This window comes from Notolepis coatsorum, assembly GCF_963971535.1.
Source record: "Notolepis coatsorum genome assembly, chromosome: 18".
In the NCBI taxonomy this organism is placed as follows: Eukaryota; Metazoa; Chordata; class Actinopteri; order Aulopiformes; family Paralepididae; genus Notolepis; species Notolepis coatsorum.
Genome location: NC_140182.1, coordinates 28,787,214 through 28,814,545, shown reverse-complemented (window position 1 = coordinate 28,814,545; position 27,332 = coordinate 28,787,214). Strand labels below are relative to the sequence as shown.

General features: G+C 46.9%; 1 protein-coding gene across 1 annotated transcript in view; it reads left to right on the top strand.

Moving 5' to 3' along the window:
• Positions 1–27,332, top strand: part of slc41a2a (solute carrier family 41 member 2a) — a gene marked incomplete at both ends in the record, with an annotated part of 166,514 nt that overhangs the window by 48,946 nt on the left and 90,236 nt on the right. The window contains 2 exons of the mRNA XM_084335131.1: positions 20,482–20,561; positions 20,831–20,965. Coding sequence (XP_084191257.1) covers positions 20,482–20,561; positions 20,831–20,965 — 215 coding nt within the window. The remainder of the gene's footprint in view (positions 1–20,481; positions 20,562–20,830; positions 20,966–27,332) is intronic.

Sequence of the window (27,332 nt, the reverse complement as noted above, 5' to 3'; positions counted from 1 at the left end):
TGTCTTAGAGCGTGACGGCAAGTTCTTTCGACGGTTAAGCTTAGGCACTCTTTCAAAGTTGGTTAAGGTTAGAGTTTGTCTTAGAGGATGGCGATAGAACGCCAGGTAGTTTGCAGGCTGTGAAATGGGCAAAGACACAGCTCGTCACGGATTGGGCAAACGCGTCAGTGGTCAATCAGAGAGCGTCAGTCAGTGCCAATCAGAGAGCGTCTCCAAGAAATGCGGCTTGGTTTCGTAAGCACGCAGCCAGCATTGCAAGGTTTCAGGCCACACAGATCAAAGAGTACTATTCAATTAAACTTTCTGGTAAAGACCTCGCCAAGATAATAATTCAACTCATTGACACAAAATGCCACAAGTCGCTGAATATATGACTGGCCGAAGGATTATACGGCCCCGGCCAGATACAGGCTGAATACCACACTCTCCATCAATCACAGATCGTTATCGATAAGACATACACACACATACGCGCACGTAAACGTGCACGACACACACTCATGCACGGCTGACATACAGGCTGACCAATACACACAGACACAAAACGTGCACTCAGGACAAAGACACATACACACTGGACTATAGAGCCGCTATAAAACACCCTGACAGGGAAGGAGCTGGAATGCTTTTACTTCTTCTGGACACTGCTGGACTGACTGGACTCCACTGACGAGACTGCTTGACTGCTCTTGACTGGACGGACGGACTGGACTGCACTGACTGGACTCCACTGACGAGACTGCACTTTTTTTCTACACGACCGGCTGGTTGTACCAACTTGATTTAATTTGTACCTTGCTTATTCACTTTTTATAATAAATACCCTCAAAAGTGTTTCATCTCTTTTATCTTTAAATATCTTATTACAACTCTCACGTATCCAAGTTTAAAATATGTGACAATGTCCAAAATGAATGTTGTTATTTACATGTTGCATGCGCGTCATTGCTTTACCCAAACGGTGCATGCTTCCGCGTTCCTGTTTTGCGCTCTGATTGGCCACTGATGTTTCTGGTCGCACCAATCGTGTGACAGCAAGTTCTTTCCCCGGTTAAGCTTAGGCACTCTTTCGAAGTTGGTTAAGGTTAGAGTTTGTCTTAGAGCAGTGGTTCTCAAACTTTTTACACCAAGTACCACCTGAGAACGTAGCTGGCTCTCCAAGTACCACCATATGACCGGCGTTAAAATACAGTCTATTCAGCTATGCACAGTTCACGCAGGAGGCAAATGTATTCCTAATACCATTATTTATTGTTAACTTTTGTCAGACACAGCCACAATGTACAAAGGGATAGCACTAGAACTAGCAAACGCTTCCACACAACTCATACAATGCAAGGGGCATTGAGAACATAATAACTAACATTCTCACATAGCAAGTGAGAAAATTAAGAACAACTGTATTTCAGCAAATGTACTTAATTCTCTCTCTCTCTATCTCTCTCTCTCTCCTCTCTCTCTCTCTCTCTCTCTCTCTCTCTCTCTCTCTCTCTCACACCGCAAGCAATTGTCCGTCATTCTCTCTCTCTCACACACACACACACACACACACACACACACACACACACACACACACACACACACACACACACACACACACACACACACACACACACACACACACACACACACACACACACAATTATTTTGTTACAAAAACTTAATTTCCTGCATTCTGGTGCAGGCATTTTTGAATTGTTACCCTTTAAATGCCAGTGTTTGTGATGGGCATCACAAATTATTGTAAAAAATAAAAGAAAACACATATTCAATACATTTTTGAATGTTTACCCTTTAAATGCCAGTTTGTGTGATGGCATCACAAATTATTGTTAAAAAAAACACACAAAAAGTAAAATATTTTCAATATATCAAATGCAAAGTACATTTTTCTGGGGGGGGTTATTACAGGCTAGGCATGTGTCAATGATTAGCAGCAACACATATTTTGATGGATTTTTTGTAATGTCAGATTTAACACCAACAAGTGGGAGTATTTCATTTTTTATCTGACATTACAAGAAATCTAAAAATAAATGGTTATGATCAGGGCTGAAGTTGAATTAAAGATTTATGACTGTTTAGACTGCATTACTCTCTGTCACAGTGATCTCCTGGTTGTTCCCCACTTAGATTATCTAACTATCGCGCCGCCGCAACCAGAAACACTGGCCTGGCCTGCTTCTAAGTTCAGTGGCCTGACTGAAATTATTATTATTATTATTTTTTGTAGCTTTTTTGGAAATGTTTTCAAGTACCACCAGCAGTACCACCAAGTACCACTAGTGGTACGCGTACCACAGTTTGAGAACCACTGTCGGCGCTTTTCCACTGCATAGTACCTACTCGACTCTACTCTACTCTACTCTACTCGCTTTAGGTACCTGGTACCATGTTGCTTTTCCACTGCAGGTACTAAAATAAAGTACTCAGTTTGTCTCCGTGTGGGGAGGCGGGGCTGCTGGTGATCAGCATGAGAGCTCACCGAGTGAATCCACAGTCACTTGATCCTCAATAGGAAACCAACCTAGATTTACGCTGAAGGACTGGTTCTGGCCGAACTGTTTGTTATACAAGTATCACAGAGACATTTCAAATGTACTCACAGTTGCACGAGGGTTTCGGACAGAGATACGGGATGGTTTGAAAGCTCGGCGTTGCTAATAAACATTTTAAATATTTTTTATAAACTGCTCAAAACGGCATTATTTCCGGCGTTGGGTGCATGATGCGCATGCGCTGTGATCACACCAGGCAGCCAACGCCGGAAATAATGCAGTGTTGAGCAGTTTATAAAAAATATTTAAAATGTTTATTAGCCACGCCGAGCTTTCAAACCATCCCGTATCTCTGTCCGAAACCCTCGTGCAACTGTGAGTACCTTTGAAATGTCTCTGTGATACTTGTATAACGAACGGTTCGGCCAGAACCAGTCCTTCATGGTAAATTTAGGTTGGTTTCCTATTAAGGAGCAAGTGACTGTGGATTCACTCAGTGCATCACAGTCACGAAGGGGGCTATGAGCTTGGCAAGCCAGAGTAAAACACAGTTTTCAATCAATCAATAACAACATTAACGAGACTCTCGTTGTGTCTATTCTGCTAACGCTAACGTTACCCCTCATTGTGTCTATTCTACAAGCGTTAACGTCAGCTAGGCTGTCTATATATGCTAACGTTAACGTTAGCATTAGGCTAACAACAACGCTGTAACGTTACCAGTCGCGTCTATTTGCTAACGTTAGCATTAGGTAATAACCGGTTTAAAATGGATGGTGATTACCTCACGTTGTGTCTATTCTACTAGCATTAACGTTACTCATACAAACAATCAATAGCGAGTTATATTGATCCCGCTATGTACGATAGCCATGCTAAAACGCTAGCACAACATTAGAACATTCCTTCCACCGTTGTGGAGCTTAAGCCTTAACAAGTCAGCGATCTTTTTGCGAGACTAAACTCTCCGCTCGGTGGCAAATTGTGTTGATGTCGGTTTTGTTTAATCAATAAATGAGGCAGAATACACAGTGACTGTATCGTTTGTTTATTGAACTTGTGCCTGCTGCAACCATAATGAAATCCTATGCGAGACATTAAAGATGGCGGCTTTCTGTTTTCGTTCAGACCAGTTCAGACTCTAGTGACGCGTCTCTCTTCTGACCAATCAGTGGTCTGCAGTGTTTCATGTGACTTTTATAGTACCAGTTCTACCCGCTTGGCTCGCGCTTGGAACCAGACTCGAGCAGGGACTAAAAAAGTACCGAAAAAGTACCTGGTACCAGCCTGGTACCAGGTACTTTGGTAATGGAAAACCGAAAATACCGAGTAGAGTAGAGTAGAGTAGAGTAGGTACCATGCAGTGGAAAAGCGCCATTAAGAGCATGGCGATAGAACGGTTAGGGTTAGGGTTAGGGTTAGGGTTTGCTGCTGGTCGTGGCGGAAATGGGCGCGTCACGCGATTGGGCGCACATGTCACATGACGTCAGTGGCCAATCAGATTCGCAAAACGCATGAACCGTTTGGGTAAAGCATAGACGCGTTGCATGCATGTATCCCCTCCCTAATGTGCTGCTAGCCATGCTGGTGCTCTAGTGGGACATCTAGTGGCTCAATGTTATAGAGCACCTTTAAACCAAGCGAGTGCGTGACCCTGAATGCCAACATGATTCTCAAGCTGACTCAAAAGAATGGAGAGGTCAACAGTATCAAAGGCTGCACTGAGGTCAAGCAATAAGAGCACAGAGGTTAAGTTAGAATCGAGAGAAAGCAGTAGGTCGTTTGTGACCATTTCAGTGGAGTGGAAGGTTTTAAAGCCAGATTGAAATCCGTTCTAATATTTTGGATATGAAGGAAATATTTGCCTGTGATAGTTTTGAGCCAAAAGTCTGAGATTGGGTGAATATTGAGAGCATGGTTAAGATTTAGAGAACATGCTAAATTCAGGAGAAAAGCAGCTTCAACATTCCACAATTCCTTCCTACCTAAAATATTTGTTGACCGATTTGAAAAATATTCTAGAATTCAGATCCTTCGCCTACTGTCAGCCTATGTACAACGTTTCAAATCGGATCAGAACTGTAAAGGTTATGGCTGGTGCAGACAGAATGACAGACAGAACTATGCAGTACGCCCTCCAGCGCGGGAGTAAGGATAAGTGGGAAAATATGTTCGTATTCCAACCTTCAGGTGCTCATCTCTGAGAATGTGCACCAGGCATTTAAATTGCTCATTTTCGGCCACAGGTTGAGAGGAACATTGTGTATTTCTCTGAATGTTATTTTTTTCCAAGACTGTGAGACAGCCATTTTGTGCCAAAGGAGAACATTGACATTTGCCTTGATTGCTAAGTGGGAAGCAGCCTTGGCAATGAACTTGAATCAATGGGGGAGGGGTAGTGGGCTTATTGACTGTGTGCTATAGACCTGTTCGCTGTTTACAAACATACCGTGTTCGAGCCAATCGGCAATACCAACTTAGTCACATGACTAAGTTACCCCGGGCTTGCGCGAGCTGCTGCGCTAAAAGAAGTACAACAGGGCTCTATGGAGAAACCATGGCACTCCCCTGACTTAAAGTAGTTTCAAACGAAAACGGCTGGATGTCATTTTGCCAAATCAGCATGGCTGTAAGTGTGAGTTTTTCACCTTTTACATTATCTAGCTTTGGCATGGATTGATTGTTTAGATTGCTAGCATGGCTAACAAATGCAAATATATTGTAGTCTGCCCCGTTGTTCTGACCAGCATTATGTTCCTTTCTGCCTCGGGTCTGCGCACGCATATTTGTCATGACGTCGTCGGCGAACAGGTCTATAGGATGTTGTGCTGTGCACCTGTTCCTCTCCCCTCCTCCTGTTGCCTCTCTGAGTGCTCCTATAGGTGGACGACAACACCACCAGCGTGAGCCTGGAGGATAAAACAGGCGAGAAACAATGAAAAACTAGACAACTCCAGGGAGTGGAAGCCCACGACACTGAGATGTTTCCCATTGCAGACGTCTCATCGACAGCATGCTACACATTCTACATCTACAACATCGACTCCAGTATCTACTAACCAGCTACACCTTCTATCATAAAACCTCTTCAGGCACAGAGGTCTACTCACTTCATCACTCCCCAGTTAAGTGCCTCTTTGTTTTCCCATATATATGGTTGGATATTGAATATCTGAATATCTATTGATATCTGAACGGCAAGCCACTGATCGGGTTTCTCCTTCAGCAGCTGGATTGACTCTGTGGGACTGACCAGACGTGGCCGGAACCTTCAGAGGACTCGTGTTTCGATGGAGCACTTTTTGTGATGCCCCACTGTTGTTTTGGCTTCTGCCTTGTGTGTGTGTGAGCTGCGTTAGCTGTGCCGTGCGCGTCTATTCTTATCCTAACGGATTTATGCTTCCGCGTTCGCGTTTTGCAAATCTGATTGGCCACTGGCGTTTCTGGTGCAATCTGATTGGCCACTGACGTTTCTGGTCATGTGACATGTGCGCCCAATCGCGTGCCGTGCCCATTTCCGCCTCGAACAGCAGCAAACTACCTAACGCCTAGTTTATCACTGGTTAAGCTTAGGCGACTCTTTCGAAGTTGGTTAAGGTTAGAGTTTGGAATCAGGGCTGGCGTTCTATCGCCCTGCTCTAAGACAAACTCTAACCTTAACCAACTTCGAAAGAGTGCCTTAACCGGCAAAAGAACTTGCGTCACACGATTGGCGCGACCAGAAACGTCAGTGGCCAATCAGAGCGCAAAACGCGAACGCGGAAGCATAAATCCGTTAGGATAAGATGCGCTGGCCGAGGCGTCTACCCCCATACCATTAGGTTACCATTAGTCTTCCCCGTGAACGTCCACATCTCCTGTCCCCTTTCCATGTTTTGTGTTGTTTTACGTATGTAAGTCAGGTAGTATATTTTAGTTTCCAGTGTATTTACCCCATTGTCTGCTTGCACGGCTTCCGTGATGGTCTACTAGGGGGGGGGGGCTCTCCATGACTGTAGCAGCAGTACCCTGTACCCCGTTCTAATCAGTTAAAACGCAGAGCTCCATGTCAGGGGTGTAAAAAGTACCCAGAAATTATACTTAAGTGAAAGTATGGGTACCGTCTCAAAATCGTACTCAAGTAAAAGTCAGAGTATCTGGCTAAAAACACACTTGAGTAAAAGCAAAAAAGTTTCTACTTTTAAATGTACTTAAGTACTAAAAAGTAAAAGTAAAAAAAGGGGAGCTCCAGTAGCTCACTGCGTACCTCGAACGCTATTTCGGCGTCGGGGACAACCGTGCGCGTCACGGATCTGGGGTAGCGAGTTCGACTCCCGGACTAGCCGTATTTTCTCAGAGTGTCTTTCCCCCCATCTATACCCCCATTCAACCTGTTTCTGTCGGTCATACTTGACCAGAAAAAGCGATAAACGCGAAAAGAACCAGCTGAATGGTCAAAGTTTAAAAAAAAAAGAAGTAAAAGTAAAAACCTTTTTCTGACTGTCTATTCTTTTGATAGCAGGTGTTTAATCAAAGATCCCCGCTTTCTAGTCTTGCACAAGAACCAATCAGCATGGGTATGGGCGGGTTAATTTTCCATTGATGGGGATTTGATTGGCTGTTTTTAAATAAAGTGTGGTCGCAGGATTAATAATGTTAACGTTAGTTCGGCCAGAGAAACAAATATACTAATTAAAATGGTTGGACCTGCGAGATTTGTACTGTGTAGGTCTGCATTTTAAATGTAAGGAGTAAAAAGTATGTTTTTTTTCTCTGAAATGTAATTCAGTAAAAGTACAAGTATACAAACCTAATAATACTCGAGTAAAGTACAGATCCCCAAAAACAGTACTTAAGTGTTGTAACAAAGTACAATTACTTAAGTACTTTACACCCATTGTGTAACCACCAGGTATTTATTGGAGTGCATGTTTAGCCCGTTGCTTGTAGTGAAACGGAGTGTAAAACCTGTTAATGACACCGTGTGGCTCAATATACTGAGCCTGAAGTTGAGTATAACTGTAGACATAGAATCTACTTTTGTGGACGGTGCTTTGCATCCGCATTATTTTGTACGTGAGGTATATTTTAATCTGGTTCTATAAAGGATTATAATTTATAATGCTAATTCAGAGTTACTTACAAAATACAGTTACTATAAGAGGTATGCCGGTCTGTAAGATGGAATGTGACAGAAGACTGCTGTTGATACAGGCCTAAGGTCATAAAGAGCAGAAATAGCCAGAGGCGTGGGAAAAGGACCTTCTGTCATGTTATAAAATACAGATAAGAGAAGTCTGTTGTAAAATAGCAAGGGCCATTTGGGCTCTACAGTCAGATCAGAGAGTTCCTCCGTCATTTCAGTGACAGACAGGAATCTAAACGAGGAACTGTCAGAAACAGATGTTTCTGGTAAAGGGTCACACAAAGGTTAATAAGGTTGAAGGTTGGACTAAATTCTGATTGGACAAGATCCATTTTAGTTACTCCCACTTTTAAATGAGTTGACAAATCAGAGACTTAGGGTCTGGGTTCTATCTCTTGTTTATAAACTGTGATATAGAGATATAGACCGACTGATATACAGTGTGTGTGTTAGTTATTTGATGGAAGACGGAAGAATCGTGACTTAACTTGTAAATTGAACCTTTTTGTAATAAAGTTGATTTTGAGAATTGGAAGACGAAGCTTGTTTTTCCTACAAACTTTTATGAGAAAAGAGACCCCATACGTCCCGCCATTTTGCCCCTTGCAACTGTGTGTAGGCTATGTTACGCTGTTCAGCTTCTCCTATCGTCTCTTGCTCAGTGCTGGTAGGTCAGGGTACCACCCCCATCTCTCTAATAGGCTGCTGCGGTTACCTGAGGTGTCCTGATGCCATATCGGCACTAACTATTGGCCGTTAGCAAACTGACATTGTCTATTCATTTCTTTCCGATTGCATAAACACTAAAATCAAAAGTATTACACAATTATCAAACCCTTACACTCAAGGAGCAAAACATGGACCCAGACTTGCACCTCTATAAGCACAATGTCAGCCTCACACTTTTTGCAAAACAATACACACAGTGATTTGCAAAACACTAAACACACTTGCATTACATTAGACATTAGACACAGAATGTCAAATTACCACACATATGAACCAATTGGCTAAACACAGCCATCAGGTGCACAAACACATGATTGCTTAATTGTAGACACACCAAGGTACCTTGCGGGGGCCCATATGTGGGCCCTTTTTAGGACGATTTGCCCACCGGCACTTTAGTGACCACTAGTGGCTCGGGTGTGCATATTTTGTAATACAATATATATATCGAATTGAAGGCTTATTTGTTGCCTGTCGATAGCGTCAAAATCCGACAAAATCCGTTCAGCGGTTCTCGAGTTACATGCCGGTATTTGAGGCTTGTGCAAAGTACGCGATATTGTGCAAAATACCACTCCCGACTCTTGGGGCTCTAGTTCCGTCAATCATTTGGCAATCTCGAAAATGATTGTAGCCAACGAGTGTGGCTTTCCAATGATACCCCATCTGGGGATGTATGATCTAGGATCTAAGTGAAAAACTAACGAGCAACAGGAAGAGAAAAACAGCCGAATGAATTGAAGTCTATGAGAAAACAGAGTTTTTCTTTTGTACACAGTTTACAGAAATCACTCATAATCGCTCATTTCTGAACGGATCTTTGTGAAATTTGGACATGTACTACATAAGGCTTCAGGCTATGGGTCCGTATGGATTTGTAAGCCTCCAGCCATTCTGGGGAAATACTACCTCTGGACTACTAACTACTACAGAAAAACTTGAGTAACAAGTTTTTCTACAACTCAAGTTACTCTATTACGTTAGCACTAAAAGTAAATTTTCTTTCTGGAATCCGAAACATCAGAATGTCATTTTTCAAAGGAGATGAGGGTCATGCATGTGCTATAAGTATAAAGTATGTTGTTTTGGTTTGCAAAAAAAGTATTCAGTCCTCAAAAACTAAAACTGAAATGGCCACTTTTGGGGGCGCACCAAAAATGCAGCAGGTGAGTTATATTATCATACTGGCCATCGCGTCTCGCTCTTTGCCATTATGAGATATCTCTTATCTCCTAGCACCTACTGTGCTCACGAAAAAACAATTGCACTCCATGCACGTGACCAGGCCACGCCCGCGTCCTGCTATATGACGCCGGACATGGTCACACTCTACCTTCCTCTTTTTTGTTTCCAACACGGACGTTGCAGTGCACTCCGTGAACTAGTTGTTATGAAACGCAGGGAGAAATTACACAATGTTGGGTTTTCGCCGGAGGTTCACCAGCCCCTGGAATCTTCTCGGCACATCCTAACAGCGCATCAGGCCTGTCCTGGGGTTCCTCATCTCGTGACAGCGGATCGAGGGACATCGTGCGATGGTTAGCAGTCGAGCTACGTCGTGCACAGGTAGGCCTGTGTTGTCAGGCATTGATACTAGCATGAGTAATACTGCTGGTTGTCCCGTGAGACAGCCGTGTGATGTATTGGCACGAGGGGCAGGATATTTGGGAAAACATGGTCGTCATGACTCTGTTTTGGGTGTTTTCCCAACTATCCTAGTGCGCACGGCTAATGCTAATGCTACAATGCTGGGTCTCCGTTCTTTGTTCCCCGCCGAGGGCTGTCTTCACTAAAAGGTCTTCCCTCCTCTTAACCATTCATGCTGACGGTCAATCGGTGTCTAATGTTGGGGGTTTAATGGGGGCTTGTTTACCATTTTCATGGGTGGATGGGCTGAGGCTCAGGGCTGGTGTGCTTTTTGTGAATCTATGAATTGTGTGCGGGACTGGTGTTTTCTCTGGTCTGCATCCCATGAACAATTGTGTGTATGGGCTAGCTCATTCTGCAGTGTGTTAGTGGAGTTTTCGTTCATTTATTAATTTACCCCTTCATGGGTGCACACCACAGTGGAGGTTGCTGCATGTCTACTAGTGAGGCAGTGCTTCACTGGTAGTAGTCTTTTGTCTGCAGCCACCACTGGTGCTTCGTGCTTGTGAAGCAGGTGGCATCAGTCCTTTGCCTCTGACATGGTGGAACGGTGTCCCGCCCGGCCGATGCCATGAGGCGAGTCGGCCCGGCAGGTGGCTGGTGGGCTGTTAAAGCCTAGATACCGCCGCGGTATAGAATTAGCAGCGACTAGCAACATTGTTCGAATTGCTGTTTTTTCTGTCAAAAATGGTGTCGGGTGGTGGGGCCTTAGCGCCAGCCGACGTCGAAACATCGCGCAAGGTTTTGAGGTTATTAGCTTTTGACCTAGCCGCAAGCTATAACCACAGGGAGGGCTAGGATGCTGTCAACGCTTGTTTACAGACATCTTTGGTTGGATCAGTCTCCCCTTGAGGAGGAGAGAAGGTTTTTCCCTCCTCAGGGCTCCCCTCTCCGCAGAGGGACTTTGGTCTTTCCGCAGGAGCGCGGGCGGTATTTGACCTAGGCCCCACACCGCCTCACACCGCGCAGCCAGAGGTCGCAAAAGGGCAAATACCGCCGCCTACGCCTTCCAGCTGGTATTGCAACCCATTGGGAATGGTGTAGTTTCTTTTCTGGGACGATCTGGGACAGGGTTTAAATACTCAGGCGAGGTAGGCCTCAACAACGATGCATTGGAACACTAACCCCGCCCGCCCGTCAGTGTGTAACGGTCGGTAATGTGGTACGGACCTCCACAAGCAGTATTTGGAATGGCGATCAGATAATTGGATTATTTCTTTTGCATTACATCGGATACAAGGTAAGAACACTATATATAAATTTGATCGTTGATCTGATATTTATTTCTACCCCGATCTACGCTCTCTCTGTGTGTGTATGTGTGGCTGTGTGCCGTGGGTGGCAGGAAGGGGGGGGGGGGAGCCCTGCGGTCCAGGGCTCTTTTCATTCTTGCACGAGGAAGGGTAATAATGATGATCTAGCATTGATTTCAGGAATATTCGATAATCAGGCAAAAAATGACAACGTGTTTTGTGTATTCCACTAAAGGGCTATTATCGCGTCTTTTCCTGGGATTATTAGAAATCACCAAAACTATACTTGTATTCAAAACGGTATAAAACGGAAATGTACAGATGAAAAAACAATCCGTTTTGTACATGTTGACTGGAAGCAACTCACTGATAATCGACGGGTGTATTAGACCCATAGCTATAATTTCTGATATATTTTAAGCACTCGCAAATCTCGCAGTCCCCCCATTGATTAAAGCGGTGGCGTACTAGCGCCCTCTAGCTAATTAAGCGATGGCGCAGAATGAGTTAAGCAATTGGAGAAAAAGAACTGTAGTATTACGTTATCATTGACAATTTGCAGGCTCGATGTCGAGTCAATGTAACATAATAAGGAGACGGTAGCCAAAGTAATCACAAAGAATATTTAATGAAATAATTACCATGGTTTTGGAATAAAGGAATATAACGAAATGACAAACAAGATATCATACTGCACAGACAGGATCAGCATCAGACGAAAGGGAAGACAGAATACTTATACATGAGGGGATGACGAGACAAGACACACCTGGGTTAATTGCAAATGGGCACAGCTGAGGGGATAACGATAAGGACTACAACACCATGACAGGGAACTACAGCTAGACACGACACATCACATTAGGAGCGCCTGATCAGAGCACAAAACACATAACAGAGACCCTGTTTACCCCAACCATGTTTTTATAAATATATATATTGATTTCCAAATAAACATTTACCAGTGTTATACCTCCATCTGTTGTCTTGGTTGTATTACTGCTTTGGGAACCTGCAGAACCAGGTGGACCCTTTCCTCAATCATGTGACACTTCTAGCACCCGCCTATTGGTTGCCAGGTTTGTTTCCTCGTCTGAGGTCTGAATGTGGAGTAGAGTCTGAATCAGGGTCTTAACCCTTTCACTACCACATAACCTTCTGTAGTGTGGTAGTTAAAGGGTTAACTTGCTGTCATGTGGCAGTGAAAGGGTTAACCTTCTGTATTGTTGCAGTGAAAGGGTTAACCGTTTTGTAGTGTGGCAGTGAAAGGGTTAACCCCAACAGCTTGTTCCTGTTTGCGGATGACTCAGCCCTGCTGGTCTCTGACAAGAACAAGTTGCAGGTTGAAAAAACCCTCAGCTCGGAACTAGACAAAATCTGCATATGGCTCGCTGATAACAAACTATCATTACACATGGGCAAAACAGAGTCCATTATCTTCGGTTCAAATAACAAACTCAGCAAGACCGACGGCTTCTCAGTTACAGTGGGTGACAATATTGTCACAAGGAAAGATGAAATTACCTACCTGGGTTCCATCCTAGAGGCAAATCTTTCCTGTGACAAAATGGCATCCAATGTAATAAAAAAAAGTCAACCAACGAACTAGATTCTTGTACCGGATCTCCTCTCTGGTAAACAAGAATACCCTGAAGACTCTGGCAGGAGCACTCATTCAAGGGTACTACGACTATGCTTGTACCTCATGGTACCAAAGCACCTCAAAGGCGCTAAAAACAAGATTACAAACATCACAAAACAAACTGGTCAGACTACTACTTGACCTTACCCCCAGAACCCACCTCACCCCTGCCCACTTTGACAACCTAGGATGGCTTAGAGTAGACGACAGAGTACAGCAACTTGCAATGGGCCTGGTCTACAAGATACACTACACGACTAAGGTACCCATGTACTTGTCGAAATACTTCCCAAAGGTCTGTGAATACCACGACCACAACACCAGAGGAAGCTCAACAAATCATGTTAAACCCAGATTCGGCTCAAACAAGGGACTAAACACGTTTCGCAATTATGCCACATCAATGTGGAATGCCCTACCCAAAGCTGTAAAGGAATGTGAATCCCAAGAGCACCTACGGGAGGCTGCAATTCTAAACTGGCCACCGTAAATGCCCAAACACCCCACCACCTCCTAATAGACAGTCTCCTCCCCACCGCATGTATATATTCTCTCCCCGCCGTATGTATATTTCTCTCCCACCCACCCACCCCCTCCAAATGTACAGTCTCCTCCCCACCGTATGTATATTTCTCTCCCACCCACCCACCCCCTCCTAATGTACAGTCTCAAAACAAGCTAGTCAGACTACTGCTTGACCTGACTCCTAGAACCCACCTCACCCCTGCCCACTTTGACAACCTAGGATGGCCTAGAGTAGACGACAGAGTACAGCAACTTGCAATGGGCCTGGTCTACAAGATACACTACGCGACCAAGGTACCCATGTACATGTCAAAATACTTCCCAAAGGTCAGTGAATACCACGATCACAACACCAGAGTGTTATGTCCTGTTATGCTACGTATAGGTTGTGACATACTAGCAGTTACATTGTAGGCTACTGTGCCTTTAATAGACGGGCGTGGTTAGCGCTCGAGGTAGGGCTGGTGTTTGTAACCTAAGAGTCAGTCGAATAAAGTAATGAAACCACACGGTCGTGTGTTCATTGTCTCAACATAATAATTGGCAAACGAGGATGGCTGATTTCGTTTTACCACCGCCACCACCGTTTCTACCTGTTCCCGGTGACCCAGCGGTTCCATGGGTTAGATGGCTAACGTCATTGGAGGACTATTTATTGGCGTTGGGACTGGAGGATCTGGAAGAAGCTAGGAAGTGCGCACTTCTGCGACACTGCCTCGGACAGGAGGGGCAACGGATTTATGCTACGCTTACATTAGCCGACGATCAGTACTCTACTGCTACCGAGGCTCTGAAGTCGCATTTTAGCTCGGGAAGAAGCCGTCGGATGTACCGGTTTGAGTTCCGCCAGAGAGCACAGAGGTCTGGTGAGACTGTTTCGCAATATGTGTCTGCCCTGCGGGAGCTAGCCAAGCATTGTGATTTTAGGAACTTGGAGGATGGACTCATAGTCGACCAGCTGATTGAAAGAACATTGTGTGCTCAACTGAGGGAGAGACTGTTATTAGAGCCGGACGCCATGACACTAGCTGATGCAGTAGTGATTGGAAAACAGTTGGAGACAGCTATCTCTGAGGCGCGCAAGTTTTCCCGCGCGGTGCATGAGCCTGTGACGTCACCTCCACCCGGAGTTCAGAACGTGGCCCAGGAGGCAGCTGGCGCAGACGGTGACAACTTCGATGTGCAGAGAGTGGCAGACAGGGCGCCGAGGGAGAGGGAGAATGGACAAAGGCGTTGTGGTAACTGTGGCTCCCCTAAGCATGCAACCAGGGACCTGTCCTGCCCTGCTCTAGGCAAGCGCTGCCGTAACTGCAACAGGGTTAACCATTTTGCGCGCTGGTGTCGCTCTCCTCCTGATCACGCACAGTCTGGGGCTGTTCCCATCAATACAGTACAAAGCCCACAGGCCTCATTCAGTCATTGCACATGTCGTGTGGGTGGGGCCTCCATACCACTCCTCGTGGACACAGGGGCTAAAGTGTCGCTCCTGAATAAGTCCACTTATGACCGGCTCTTCAGTCACGTGCCGTTGACTACAGCAGCAAACGCCCTGTCGGGGTATGGCCACGCCCCGATCACCACTTTAGGGGTAGCCTGCCTACCTGTGGAGTACAAAAAGAGACACATCCCTGACACCGAGTTCTACATCACACGGAGAGGGGCTAACATCATGGGGCTAGACCTGTTTCATGCTCTGGACTTCACATTGACCGACGCTGGGGGTCTACGCGTCCTGCAGGTCACCGCGTCCTGGCCTGACCATCACCCGACACTGTTCGAAGGCCTGGGCTGTATGACTGGATTTGTGCACCAGCCCTCGGTGGACACGTCTGTCCGACCCGTCATTCAGCCGCTGCGGCGCATTCCCTTGGCCCTCCGTGATGCGGTGGAGGAGGAGATTCGTCATCTGGTGAAGGAGGACGTCATAGAACCGATCAACGCCTCTCCCTGGGTGTCCAACCTGGTGATAGCCAAGAAACGGGGGGGGGGCGCGGACTGCGTCTATGCGTCGATCTGACAGACGTAAACAAAGCCATCATCCCTGACAAGTATCCCCTCCCCACAGCGGAGGAGCTGACTAGCCATTTCCATGGCTCCACGATTTTCAGTAAAATGGATTTACGTCACGGCTACCTGCAGGTTCCCCTGGCACCGGGCAGTATGGACCTCACAGCGTTTGTCACACATGTGGGGGTTTTCAGGTACAAGCGCATGGCTTTTGGCCTGTCATCAGCCCCAAGCTGTTTTCAGAAAATAATGTCGCTCATTTTGGCTGGCATCCAGGGGGTCAGCATCTACTTGGATGATGTGGTGGTGCATGCGCCCACCGCTGCGCTCCACGACGCTCGCCTGGAGCAGGTCTTCCAGCGCTTCAAGCAAAACGGGGTCACACTCAATGCGGAGAAGTGTACATTTGGAGCTACTGAGGTCGAGTTCCTGGGGTTCAGGCTCTCCAGGGAGGGTATCACCCCGATCATGTCCCACACCGAAGCAATCCTGTCCCTGCCGGACCCGCAGTCGCCGTCCAAGCTGTCTTCTTTTCTGGGCATGGCTGCCTACTACCTCCGGTTCATGCCACACTATTCTGACTCGACGGCCCCTCTGCGCCAGCTGTTACGCAAGGATGCGGTATGGGACTGGACCCCGGCCTGCCGGGAGGCTGTGCGCGTCATCAAACGGCAGCTCACGTCCCCGCCAACACTGGCGCATTTCAGCCTGACCGCGCCCACCCTGGTCACCTGTGACGCCTCTGGGGTGGCGCTCGGCGCCGTGCTATCCCAGGTTTATGGAGGGGTAGAGCGTCCAGTGGCTTTTGCCTCTCGGGCCCTCACACCAGCCGAGCAGAAATACTCGGTGGGGGAAAGGGAGGCCCTCGCCTGTCTGTGGGCCTGCGAACGCTGGCATGTCTACCTGTATGGCAGGGCGTTCACCATTCGCACAGATCATCAGTCTCTGACAGCGCTGCTGGCGACCCGAGGGGCGGGGCACAAGCCTATGAGGCTACTGAGGTGGGCTGATAGGCTGAATCAGTACAACTTCGGACTCGAGTTTATGCCGGGGCGCTCTAACACGGTAGCTGACCTTCTTTCAAGAGCCGTCTCTACGACAAAAGAGGCGGGTGAGGCGAGTCCTGAACAGGAGGACGACGTGGACTGGGTCCACATGCTGCATGGACCGCTCAGCGCAGTAGTCACGCTGGCTGAGCTGCAGCAGGCTGCGGCTGAAGATGAGACATTTACAAATCTCCGTGCCTATATCCAGGACGGCTGGCCAGCCACGGTGGAGGACAGACTGCTCCCATACCGCCGAGTCCGCGACGAGCTCTCCTGCTGGGGGGAGGTGTGCCTCGCCCGCGGTCACCGCGCTATTATACCAGAGGCGCTGAGGGCCAGGGTATTGCACATGGCGCACGACGGCCACCTGGGGGTGGTTAAGTTGAAACAACGCTGCAGAGACACAGTGTGGTGGCCTCACATAGACGGCGACGTAGAGGAGCTGGTGCGCAACTGTACCTGCTGCCTGCTGAGTGGGAAAACGGGCCAGCCGGCTACAGCACCCCTCACCCCGACCCTGTGGCCGTCCGCGCCGTGGGAGCACATTCAGGTTGACCTATGCGGAGAGCTTCATGGGGCCCCGGCACATGCCCGCTACCTGATGGTCGTGCACGACCTACACTCGAAGTGGCCAGAAGCCATCGAACTCAGCTCCATCACCACACAGAGCATCACCGACAACCTCGTCAAGCTGTTTGGGCGCTGGGGCCTGCCCAGTGTCGTCACCACAGACAATGGGCCTCAATTCATCTCGGCAGAGTTCTCTGAGTTCCTGTCACTGAGGTCCATCAGGCACATCAGGACGTCGGTCTACCATCCTGAAAGTAACGGCGGCGTTGAACGCCTAAACAAATCTCTGAAGAATGGAATCAGAGCCTGCCTGGAGGAGGGGAAAACCTTCAGCGCTGCACTCACCCAAACTCTCCTGACCATCCGGGCATCCAAGCACTCCACCACAGGGGTCTCTCCGGCTCTGCTCATGATTGGGCGAGAAATGAAACAACCACTAGACTGCTTGAGAGCTGAACCGGCCCCTGCATGCGAGAGCCCTGGGCTCGAGAAGGCCAGAGATCAGGTCCAAAGCTCACAGGCTCAGATGAAACGGACGTATGATGCCTCTCACAGAGTACAGACTCCCACTATGTCAGCAGGGGATTGGGTCAGGATTAAACATGCCAACCGCAAGAACAAGCTGAGCTCATACTGGTCAGCACCCCTCCGAGTGACCCGTCAACTGGGTCCGGCCACCTACAGACTAGATGATGGTTCTCGCTGGCACTCAAACCGCCTGCATAAGGTGGGTGCCCCGGCACTGCCTGCATCATCCATGAGCCAAGCTGCAACCCGCAGTTGGCAGCCCCGCTTGGAAGCAACCAGGGTGGGAGGTAACCCACCACAACCACCAGACCCTGCTCCCCAGCCTGCTCGCCCTCAGAGGGTGAGGGCTCCACCCGCTTGGCATGGGGACTATGTTACTGGGTAAATGCCACGGGTTGGTGGACTGAAGTGTTCAGTTTCTGTTCATGGACTGGAATGTTCTATTGCTGTTGCAAGAGGGAAGGGGGGGGGAAATGTTATGTCCTGTTATGCTACGTATAGGTTGTGACATACTAGCAGTTACATTGTAGGCTACTGTGCCTTTAATAGACGGGCGTGGTTAGCGCTCGAGGTAGGGCTGGTGTTTGTAACCTAAGAGTCAGTCGAATAAAGTAATGAAACCACACGGTCGTGTGTTCATTGTCTCAACATAATACAGAGGGAGCTCCACAAATCATGTTAAACCCAGATTCGGCTCAAACAAGGGACTAAACACGTTTCGCAATTATGCCACATCAATGTGGAATGCCCTACCCAAAGCTGTAAAGGAATGTGAATCACTACCCACTTTCAAAAACACTCTCAAAAAACACCTACGGGAGACTGCAATTCGAAACTGGCCCCTACAAATGTCCTAACCCAGTTGTACAGTAAATGACCAAGTATGGCTTTGTCAGTATTCCAATGTACAGTGTACACTGTCCCCCCCCCCCTACCCAACCCCCCCCGCCAATGTACAGCCCCCACCCACCCACCCAACCCCACCCCTCCCACCCAACCTCCTCCAATGTACAGTTTCTATGTCAAATGTATATACACTCTTTTTCTGGACACTTTTGTATCACAAACAGTACTGTATTTGCAAATCTGATATGTCATAAATGTATAGATGTAGCAGTACTGTCTATCTGTATGTCATGTATGTCATATATGTTATGATGAATTGAAAATGGGGGACCCTGATGTAAACAAGACGAAAGTCTTTCTCTGGTCTGCATCCCCTTAACAATTGTATGTATTGAGCTGTACTGTACTGTACCCATTCTGCAATCTGTTAATAAACTTTTCAATCAATCAAGTCCCCTCCCCATCATATGTATATACTCTGTCAGGATCTATGGGTAACAGTGCTGTATATTGGAATATCGTTTATGTCACAAATGTATCAGTACTAAATACCTGTCATGTATGTTGTGTATGTCATAAATGTCGATATGAATTGAAAATGGGGGACCTTGATGTAAACAAGACAAACGTCTTTCTCTGGTCTGCACCCCCTTAACAATTGTGTGTATTGAGCCGTACTGTATTGTACCCATTCTGCAATCTGTTAAATAAAGTTTTCATTCATTCATTCATTCAGGGCCAACAGGAAAGACTGTGGTTGTTGTACTGAACATAAGAGTTTCACTCTGGGCTAGCCGGGCCCAACCAGACCCAGCCGGGCCCAACCAGACCCAGCACACACACACATGCACAGACACACACACACTCTCTCTCACTCTCACTCAGGGGCGTCGTTCTGGTATGGCAAGGTATGGCACTCGCCATACCTTGGCAAATAAAAATGTAAAAAATTCGAATGTCAACGTTATGAACGAAGCTTCGAACTATTCGGTACAGCCCTAGCATGTTTTGATATTGTCAATTATCTCACTTTTACTAGGTGACTTTTACTGTGACTAACTGAAATATGCCCAAAAAAATAAGGAAAATGGACATAGGGACGTTTTTTAATCAAAGGGCAGCAGAGACAAGTGATACAGGGACACAGGTAAGGTCTTACAATGGCTTAGTGATTATAACAGTGCAGTTCAGCATTCAGTAACCCATACTTTTTGTGAATGTGTTTTTGATACTACATTCTGTTGAACACACACCTCAAAACCGTACCTAAGGAAAATTGTCTCAATTGCAAGAAAAGTAATAGACAGTTATGATATTACATTCTGCATAATTCATATGCAAAATATTGTGGTTCCCTGCTTTAGTCTGTTGTCTATACTAAAAATGCTTGTGTAGTCCTGTGTCATACCTAAATGTCATATAACTGAATTGTATAGAAACAACTCACCAAAAGTGACTATTGCACAACTGATTTGACAAAAAAAATCCACCAAGGGGGGGAACCGCCCCTTCACCCCCCCCCCTCCCTCCTCGCCATACCTTGCCTTTTACTGAAACGACGCCACTGCTCTCACTATCCCACAAGTACAAACACACACATGCACAGACACACACACATGCACAGACATACTCTCTCTCTCACTATCCCACAAGTACAAACACACAATCTCTCTCTCTCTATCCCACAAGTACAAACACATTGCAGACAGTATCTCTCTCCTCTCTTTTACTATCCCACAAATCACTCCTAGACATATCTATCTACATACACTATATCCCCCCCCCTCTCTCTCTCTCTCCCCCTCCCCTCTCTCTCTCCCTTCAACTGTCACACACACACCCTTCTCATAGTCTCTCTCCTGTATAAACTCTCTGTTTGCTCGTCGTTCCACAGAGATCCTCGGTAGACGTGTTTTGTTGTACTCTATCTCTCCTCGCTGGGCAACATGTGCTTTCATTCAATTCCATCTTCAACCAAAGACTCTGCTGTCCGCCTCCGTGAATAATATCCACTCAAATGACTCCACATCATTAACCACATGAGGTGATTTGTTTATCGTTTCAGTCTTGGCGGCCTCATCCTGGACACAGCTGTGTCAGATCCCAACCTGTCAGGAATCATAGTTTACGCTCCGGTTTTAAATGGTGAGGCGTCGTCTTTGTCTGAAGACTGTGGTGACTGTTTAGTGGCTTTTAAGAGTAGAATCTGTAATATTGTCAAACAGCAACTTCTAGGCAAGAGCCCCTCTTGGTACTTCACTTTGTTAAAGAAAAGTTTATTTTGTCGGTTGGAGTTGAGTGGGGGGGGGGGGGGGGGGGGTGTTTATATTATATTTACAATATAATAATATATAATATACAGTATATATAGAGCACTAATACCTGTCTCACCCGTCCCCCGCGCCTGTCTACAGGTATTGGAGGGAACCTTGTCTCCATTCAGTCCAGTCGCATTGCCACCCATCTGCACATGAGCTGTTTACCTGGTCAGGTGCCGGACGACCATCAGGGCTGCTGCTACAACCCATGCAGAGGCTTCTGTGGCTCAGGTAAACAGACAGGTAAACAGACAGTTAGACAGGTAAACAGACAGACATGAGAGTCTGTGGCTCAGGTAAACAGACAGGTAAACAGACAGTTAGACAGGTAAACAGACAGACATGAGAGTCTGTGGCTCAGGTAAACAGACAGGTAAACAGACAGTTAGACAGGTAAACAGACAGACAGGAGAGTCTGTGGCTCAGGTAAACAGACAGACAGGAGCGTCTGTGGCTCAGGTAAACAGACAGACAGGAGCCTCTGTGGCTCAGGTAAACAGACAGATAATTTGCAATATAGCTTGGTCCTGTTCCATTTAGTGCTTTGTATATAAGGAGGAGGACCTTTAAATCAATTCTAAATGTTACTGGAAGCCAGTGTAGGCAGGGCCGCCGCAAGGGGCGTGCGAGAGGTGCGGTCACACAGGACCAGATCGCATGGAATACTTATTGCGACGCTGAATTCAGTATGCAGTAAAGGAATAGCATCAGCCAATGGACATATCGATCTACCAGATGGCGATCAATAACTGGGAAATCCTTTTTTGAATCCAACCGGCCACAGATAAGAGCGATTACATAGCTCTCATAGCCAAGCCTCTGGTCAGCGTATGATGCTGCAATAACGAATGCCGTTATTGGTCATCAATAATCAGAAACGACTCCCCCCCCCCCCCCCCCCCATTCATGCATTCATGGTGGAACATGATATTGATCATATGCATTTTGATTTTTAACTCTAGCTTGTGTATGGCCGAAACGCCAATCGATTTAACGTTATTAGCTTAGCACCCTGTAACTAGCTTTGCAGGAATTAGCCCAGACCATTCTGGTATATAGTTCATATTCACGACGCTATAAAATGGGAACGTATTGATGAAAAAATTATTTCTTTATGGCATATTGAAGGGAAGGTTTATACTGTCAATTGACAATGACAATGACAATGGACACATAGCAATAATATAAAATATAGATTTAGCATTTCTCCCAGACGGTACTGAGTGTAGGTTAGCTAATACTGGACTGATGTGGTCTCTCCTCTTGGTTCTAGTTAGTAGCCTAGCTGCAGAGTTTTTAATGAGTTGGAGTCGTTCTGTGTTTTTTTTTGGGAGGCCGGTGAGGAGTGCATTACAGTAGTCAAGTCTTTTTGATTTATAAATGGCCGTACCTTAGCTATGTTTCTAAGGTGGAAAATTATGTTTTTGTCACCTTGTTGATGTGTGATTTAAAGCTTAGGTCTGAGTCTATTATAACTAGACAAATACTTGTAACTTCAGGTTTGATCCAAGGAGTAAGTTGCCCCATATTGCTCTGTAATATTTCTCTTTTTGGTTATAGAACCGACTAGTAGGATTTCAGTTTTGTCTAGTTTTCTTCAGGAAGTTGTTCGTCATCCATTTGTTTATTGCTAAGAGACAGGCGGAAATGATTTGTAAACAAAAGAAAAGCTCTTTTTTCTTTTGTCAAGGCTGAAAAGGGGGAGAGTCTCTTTGAGTCATAAAGTTGAGTGTTTTGGTTCTGTGTGACCTAGGAGATAACATCTGTTAACCGCAAGGCTCGATTGCGGAAGACAATGAGCCCTGAGGCCAAGGATACTTTCAGCCTTATAGTAAGAGAAATCAAGGTTTTGCACACAGGAAGAAAAGTCAGGCAGTTCTCATAACAGCGTGGGATGAACACTGATAAGCTGCATCTGGCCCCAGCAGAACCTAATATATTTTGTTATCAGAGAACTGGTCGTTAGTGGTTCCAGAGAAAAACATGCCATCTGTACGCTAGAGAATCTATGCCCAGTAAGTTGGTTTCTCGTAAATGGAGTAAAGAAATAAAGAAAGAAATATTACACTAGGAATGTTATGAGGGTGAACATGGGATTTTTCCATAACAATCATCTTCCTCTCTGTTTTATGCATCATCTTCTTCTCTGTTCTTATATCTTCCTCTCTGTTATTATATCATCTTCCTATCTGTTCTTATAACATCTTCCTCTCTGTTCTCATATCATCTTCCTCTGTTCTTATACCATTTTCCTCTCTGTTCTTGTCATCTTCCTCTCTGTTTTATGTATCATATTCTGTTTGATGTGAAGGGACTTCTTAAATTACCATACCAGTGTGGTAATATTGACCTTGAATTCCATAACTAATATGTGTGAATAAAAGAAATGAATCCATAATGTAAAAACAGGGCTTAGCCAAAAGTGCATTCCAAACAAACCCCCGCTCAGGGGTAAGACTGGATTAGAGAACAACAGTTGCCGGTCATAAAAGGCCACAGGGGAAGTCACACCCCACAGTAAACAGTGGCCGCCTAAATAGCAGAGGAACAGCCGGTCTAGCAGATAACTAACAGACACATTCAAGGCATACTTTACATAGGATGTCTGGTATCAGTCTAAGAAAGCACTGACTGTACTTGGATGATATTAGACATCTATAACCATATAGAAGGAATGTTTATTCAGTCAGAGGAGATTTGAGCAGCCAAAGGAGGGGGGCCATCAAAAGCGCCCTCCTCGATACTTGTTCTGAAGGATCAGATTAAACCGAATATATATATTTATTTATATATATATATTTAATTGTATTTGTATATCCCCTGATATCCCTTGTATATTCCTTGTACAATATGCATTGAATATCCCTTCTAGTCTACTGAACATCCCATAATAGTCTCCATTCTACCATTGGACGAGACCTTGGTGCCAGGTCGCCATACCCCTCAGACCAGGTTCAATCGTACCGCTCAACATGTATGGACAAGTCCTAGTTCCGCGTAGGAATATGTCTACCGCACCACTAATGGTACTATTTGTTCATAGTGCGTATATATACTGCGCTATTAAAGTAGAGCTTTCTTTTAGTCCAGTTCCTTACCCTCCAACAGAGTGACAGACGCAAAAGCCTCCCCGCGAACCACGTGTGGGCAGTAAGGCCAATTCGGCCCAGTATCGGCATTGAGACATCGTGTATATTAATATTTGAATAGTCATATTTGGCACTATATCGTCGAGTTGGACGTATTCTATTAAGCTAATAATAGTCTATTCATATGTAGTGCCTCGTGCGGTAAGAGTCCTATAGTAATCAGCACCCCCATCGTTTCGGGCATCAGCTGGACGCTTATCCAGGGTGGTTGACCCCACGTGAAGCTGCACCCGAGGAGCTCCAGGCCAAAGAGCGAGTGGACCTGTATATTGGATTATTCTACCGACGACGGCTAGCCTTCCCCGGCTTGGATTATGCTTTGAGTACTTTGATTATTCTATGGATAAAGGCCAACACTGCGGTGTGTTGGAAATACCCCCCCCGGAGAGGACGACAGGTGAGAAGACGCTCTACACGACGAGGTCGCCTCACGTCTCTCCATCGTGGACCGGAGGACGCCGGCCACAGAGAGTCCAACTGCTTTCATCTGTGGATCGAGGATCGCTGGGCACCGGGTCGCACGACTGTGGGCTCTCCCAGGATACCCTCGGCCAGACGGGATACAGCCAGACTCTACCCCCCCCCCTCCAGCTGTCCTACAAGCAGTCGGAACCTTCCCCTAGTGTATCCAGCTATATAATCATTCAAGTATCATTGCTATTGTTCCCTAAATATTCCAGGTTGTATATTTGCTTCCTGCGCAATCAGAGATTGGACATTCGATATTGATCTACCTACGAATACTCATTTGCCATAAAAGTGCATACTATTTCAAATCATAAATGTAATTAAGTGATCGTTGTACATACCTTTTGCTATGTATTATTATTAAACGCAGACTTTCGACTTGGTACATTTGTGTTGGATCCGTTTCATCAGGTGGGAGTGTTTATCATAATTATTTATACCTAGTACTGGGTGGCCAGAGTCTAAAGTACAAGAGGTAATGGTAGTAAGTATCATATCTAACAATACAGTCAGGGAATTGTACCCCTCAGTTACAATTGGTCCTTCGAGCCGGAGGGTAATCAGTGTAATATTAATATAGTGTTATTAATATTAAAATGGCCTATGATGAACACTCCACGAAACGATCCTCCTAACCAACAACGCCCGCGGCGCAAACGACAGCTCCCTCAGTACCTAGAGGCTTACGCTGTCAGTCAACAACCTAGTCTTCTACCAACAGTAAACGCGGTAAAACTAGAAAGTAAAATTATGTCTAACCCTAACGACCAGGCTACCCCGACCATAGAGGCCCCTATGGGTTCTAACGTAACTGACCCAGCTCACGGTGGGGACCAGGGGGAACCAGACATGACTTTACACCCCGCCAATACCGAAGAAGTAGTCCCCGACGAGTCCCGGGAGGAAGACAACACTACCGAGAGAGAACTCGGCACGGAAGAAGATGAGGAGAGCACCGTGGAGATAGAGCTCCAAGACTCCGCACGGAGTACCCCAAGGGACGGCTCCCCTATACAACCGTCTTCTCCCAGCGAGGCAGAGAGGACACTACAGCAGGCATTCCTCGTCAGCCTGAAAGCCTCTACTGAACGCGATAGACTCCAGGGCGAACGCGATCGATTGCAGATACAGCAACGGAGCGAAGAAGAGCACATACGCCTGGAAATAAGACGCATTCAGATGGAAGAGAATATGGCAAGAGACCGGGCCGACGCCCAGCGCGCCGCCACCGGTGCCCAGAGAGAAACGGATCTCACCAAGCGCGAAGCCGAGCGCGACAGAGCACAAGCGCAACTAATAGAACAGCTGATCAGAAGGACAACACCCCCTCCCTCCACCAGAGGCTCCAGGAACTCGTCTAGACATCACTCCAGGGCGGCATCCCCTAGCCGAGTAAGCGACCCTGAACTTGACCAACAGACGAGGTTTATACCCCCCGCAGACCCCCTTCCCCAACCGGTCCAAGCGAGACCCAGCCACCGGGAAGGAGCAGCATACACTGCGGAGAGGCTAAATCAGAGACTACAAGCCCTGGATGACCTAACGGAAGACGAAGAGGAAGAGGAGGAGAACCACGCCCGACGACAGCACAGTACTCTACCGGACCAGGAGGTCCAGTACAGCCCAGGCTATACCCCCGCGGAGCTGCGCTACAGACCCCCGACGCTATTCACGGGTGAGCACGACGCACGACCCGCACCGAGGAACAGCACCTGGACCAGCGGGCCATGGTACACAGCCGGTACCAGCCCACGCCAAGGAGCAGGAGGAGACTCGCCTAGGAGGCCTCTCCCCCAACGCTCGCCGATGTATCAACAATCCGCGTCATACATTGGCACACCTATGGTACCAGACTTCACCCAGGAGAACCGGGCCCAGTATACGGAGCTCCGCATGTGTCTGGAGACAATGTTGGTGGATGTCATTGATGAACGCCATAAATACGCGATACTACTGAAGCATTTAAAGGTACCCCGCGCGCACAACATAGCGCTTGCCTACGCCACTTCCACGACCCCATACACCGCAGCGCTGGTAGCGTTGGACCAGAGATATGGACGTATATGGGATTACGTGATCCAGGAGATCAGGCACATCGACCGCCTACCCCCAGCAACAGACAATCGAGCACTGGACGACCTGTCCATCAGAGTGCAGTCCCTAGTAGGGATGCTGGGAGCGCAGAGGGAAAAGGGTAGGCATGAACTATACGCCAACTCAAATGTAGAGAGGATCTTGGAGAAGCTACCGCCCGCCCGACAGGAGCGCTTTAGGCGGCAGAGAGACCACCGAGACCCTAATGGCCCCGAACCGAACCTCCTCGATCTAGCCGACTTCCTGGCGAGAGAAGTCAGCAGCTTACGGCTAGATACATTCGGACGGAGCACCCCTGGCTCCAGAGAAGGAACCAGGAGACTAAATGATGGAAGAAGATCGGTGACTGTCATGCACCAATCGGAGTCAGTGCCAAGCAGTAGGAGCCACAGTACCCCCTCAAGAAAGGAGAAGTGGAAGATAGTGTGCCCCTACTGTGAGAAAGAACACTGGCTGTCACAATGTGACTCATTCCCCAAGATGAATGCGGAGGAAGCGAGTCAATGGATAAAGTCCAACAGACACTGTTTTCGCTGTGCGCGATCACACATGGCAGCCGAATGCCGCTTAAAGAAAAAGTGCAGTCGGTGCGATGGAGCCCATCTGGACATACTCCACGACAGTAACAGACGGCGGCCTCCACCCGCACCATCAAGCAGCAAAGCAAGCGTCATGTACATCGACCCCGCCAGCAGCAGCGGAGCCAGAGTGCTCTTAAAGGTAGTCCGTGTGACATTGAGCTACCAGAATAAAGTCATGGACACTTACGCCGTCCTTGATGACGGGTCAGAGAAGACCCTTCTGCTCGCGTCCGCTGCGGCCCAGCTAGGGCTGCGGGGGAGCGAAAACCAAATGACAATTCGGACAATAAGAAGAGATTTGAAAAC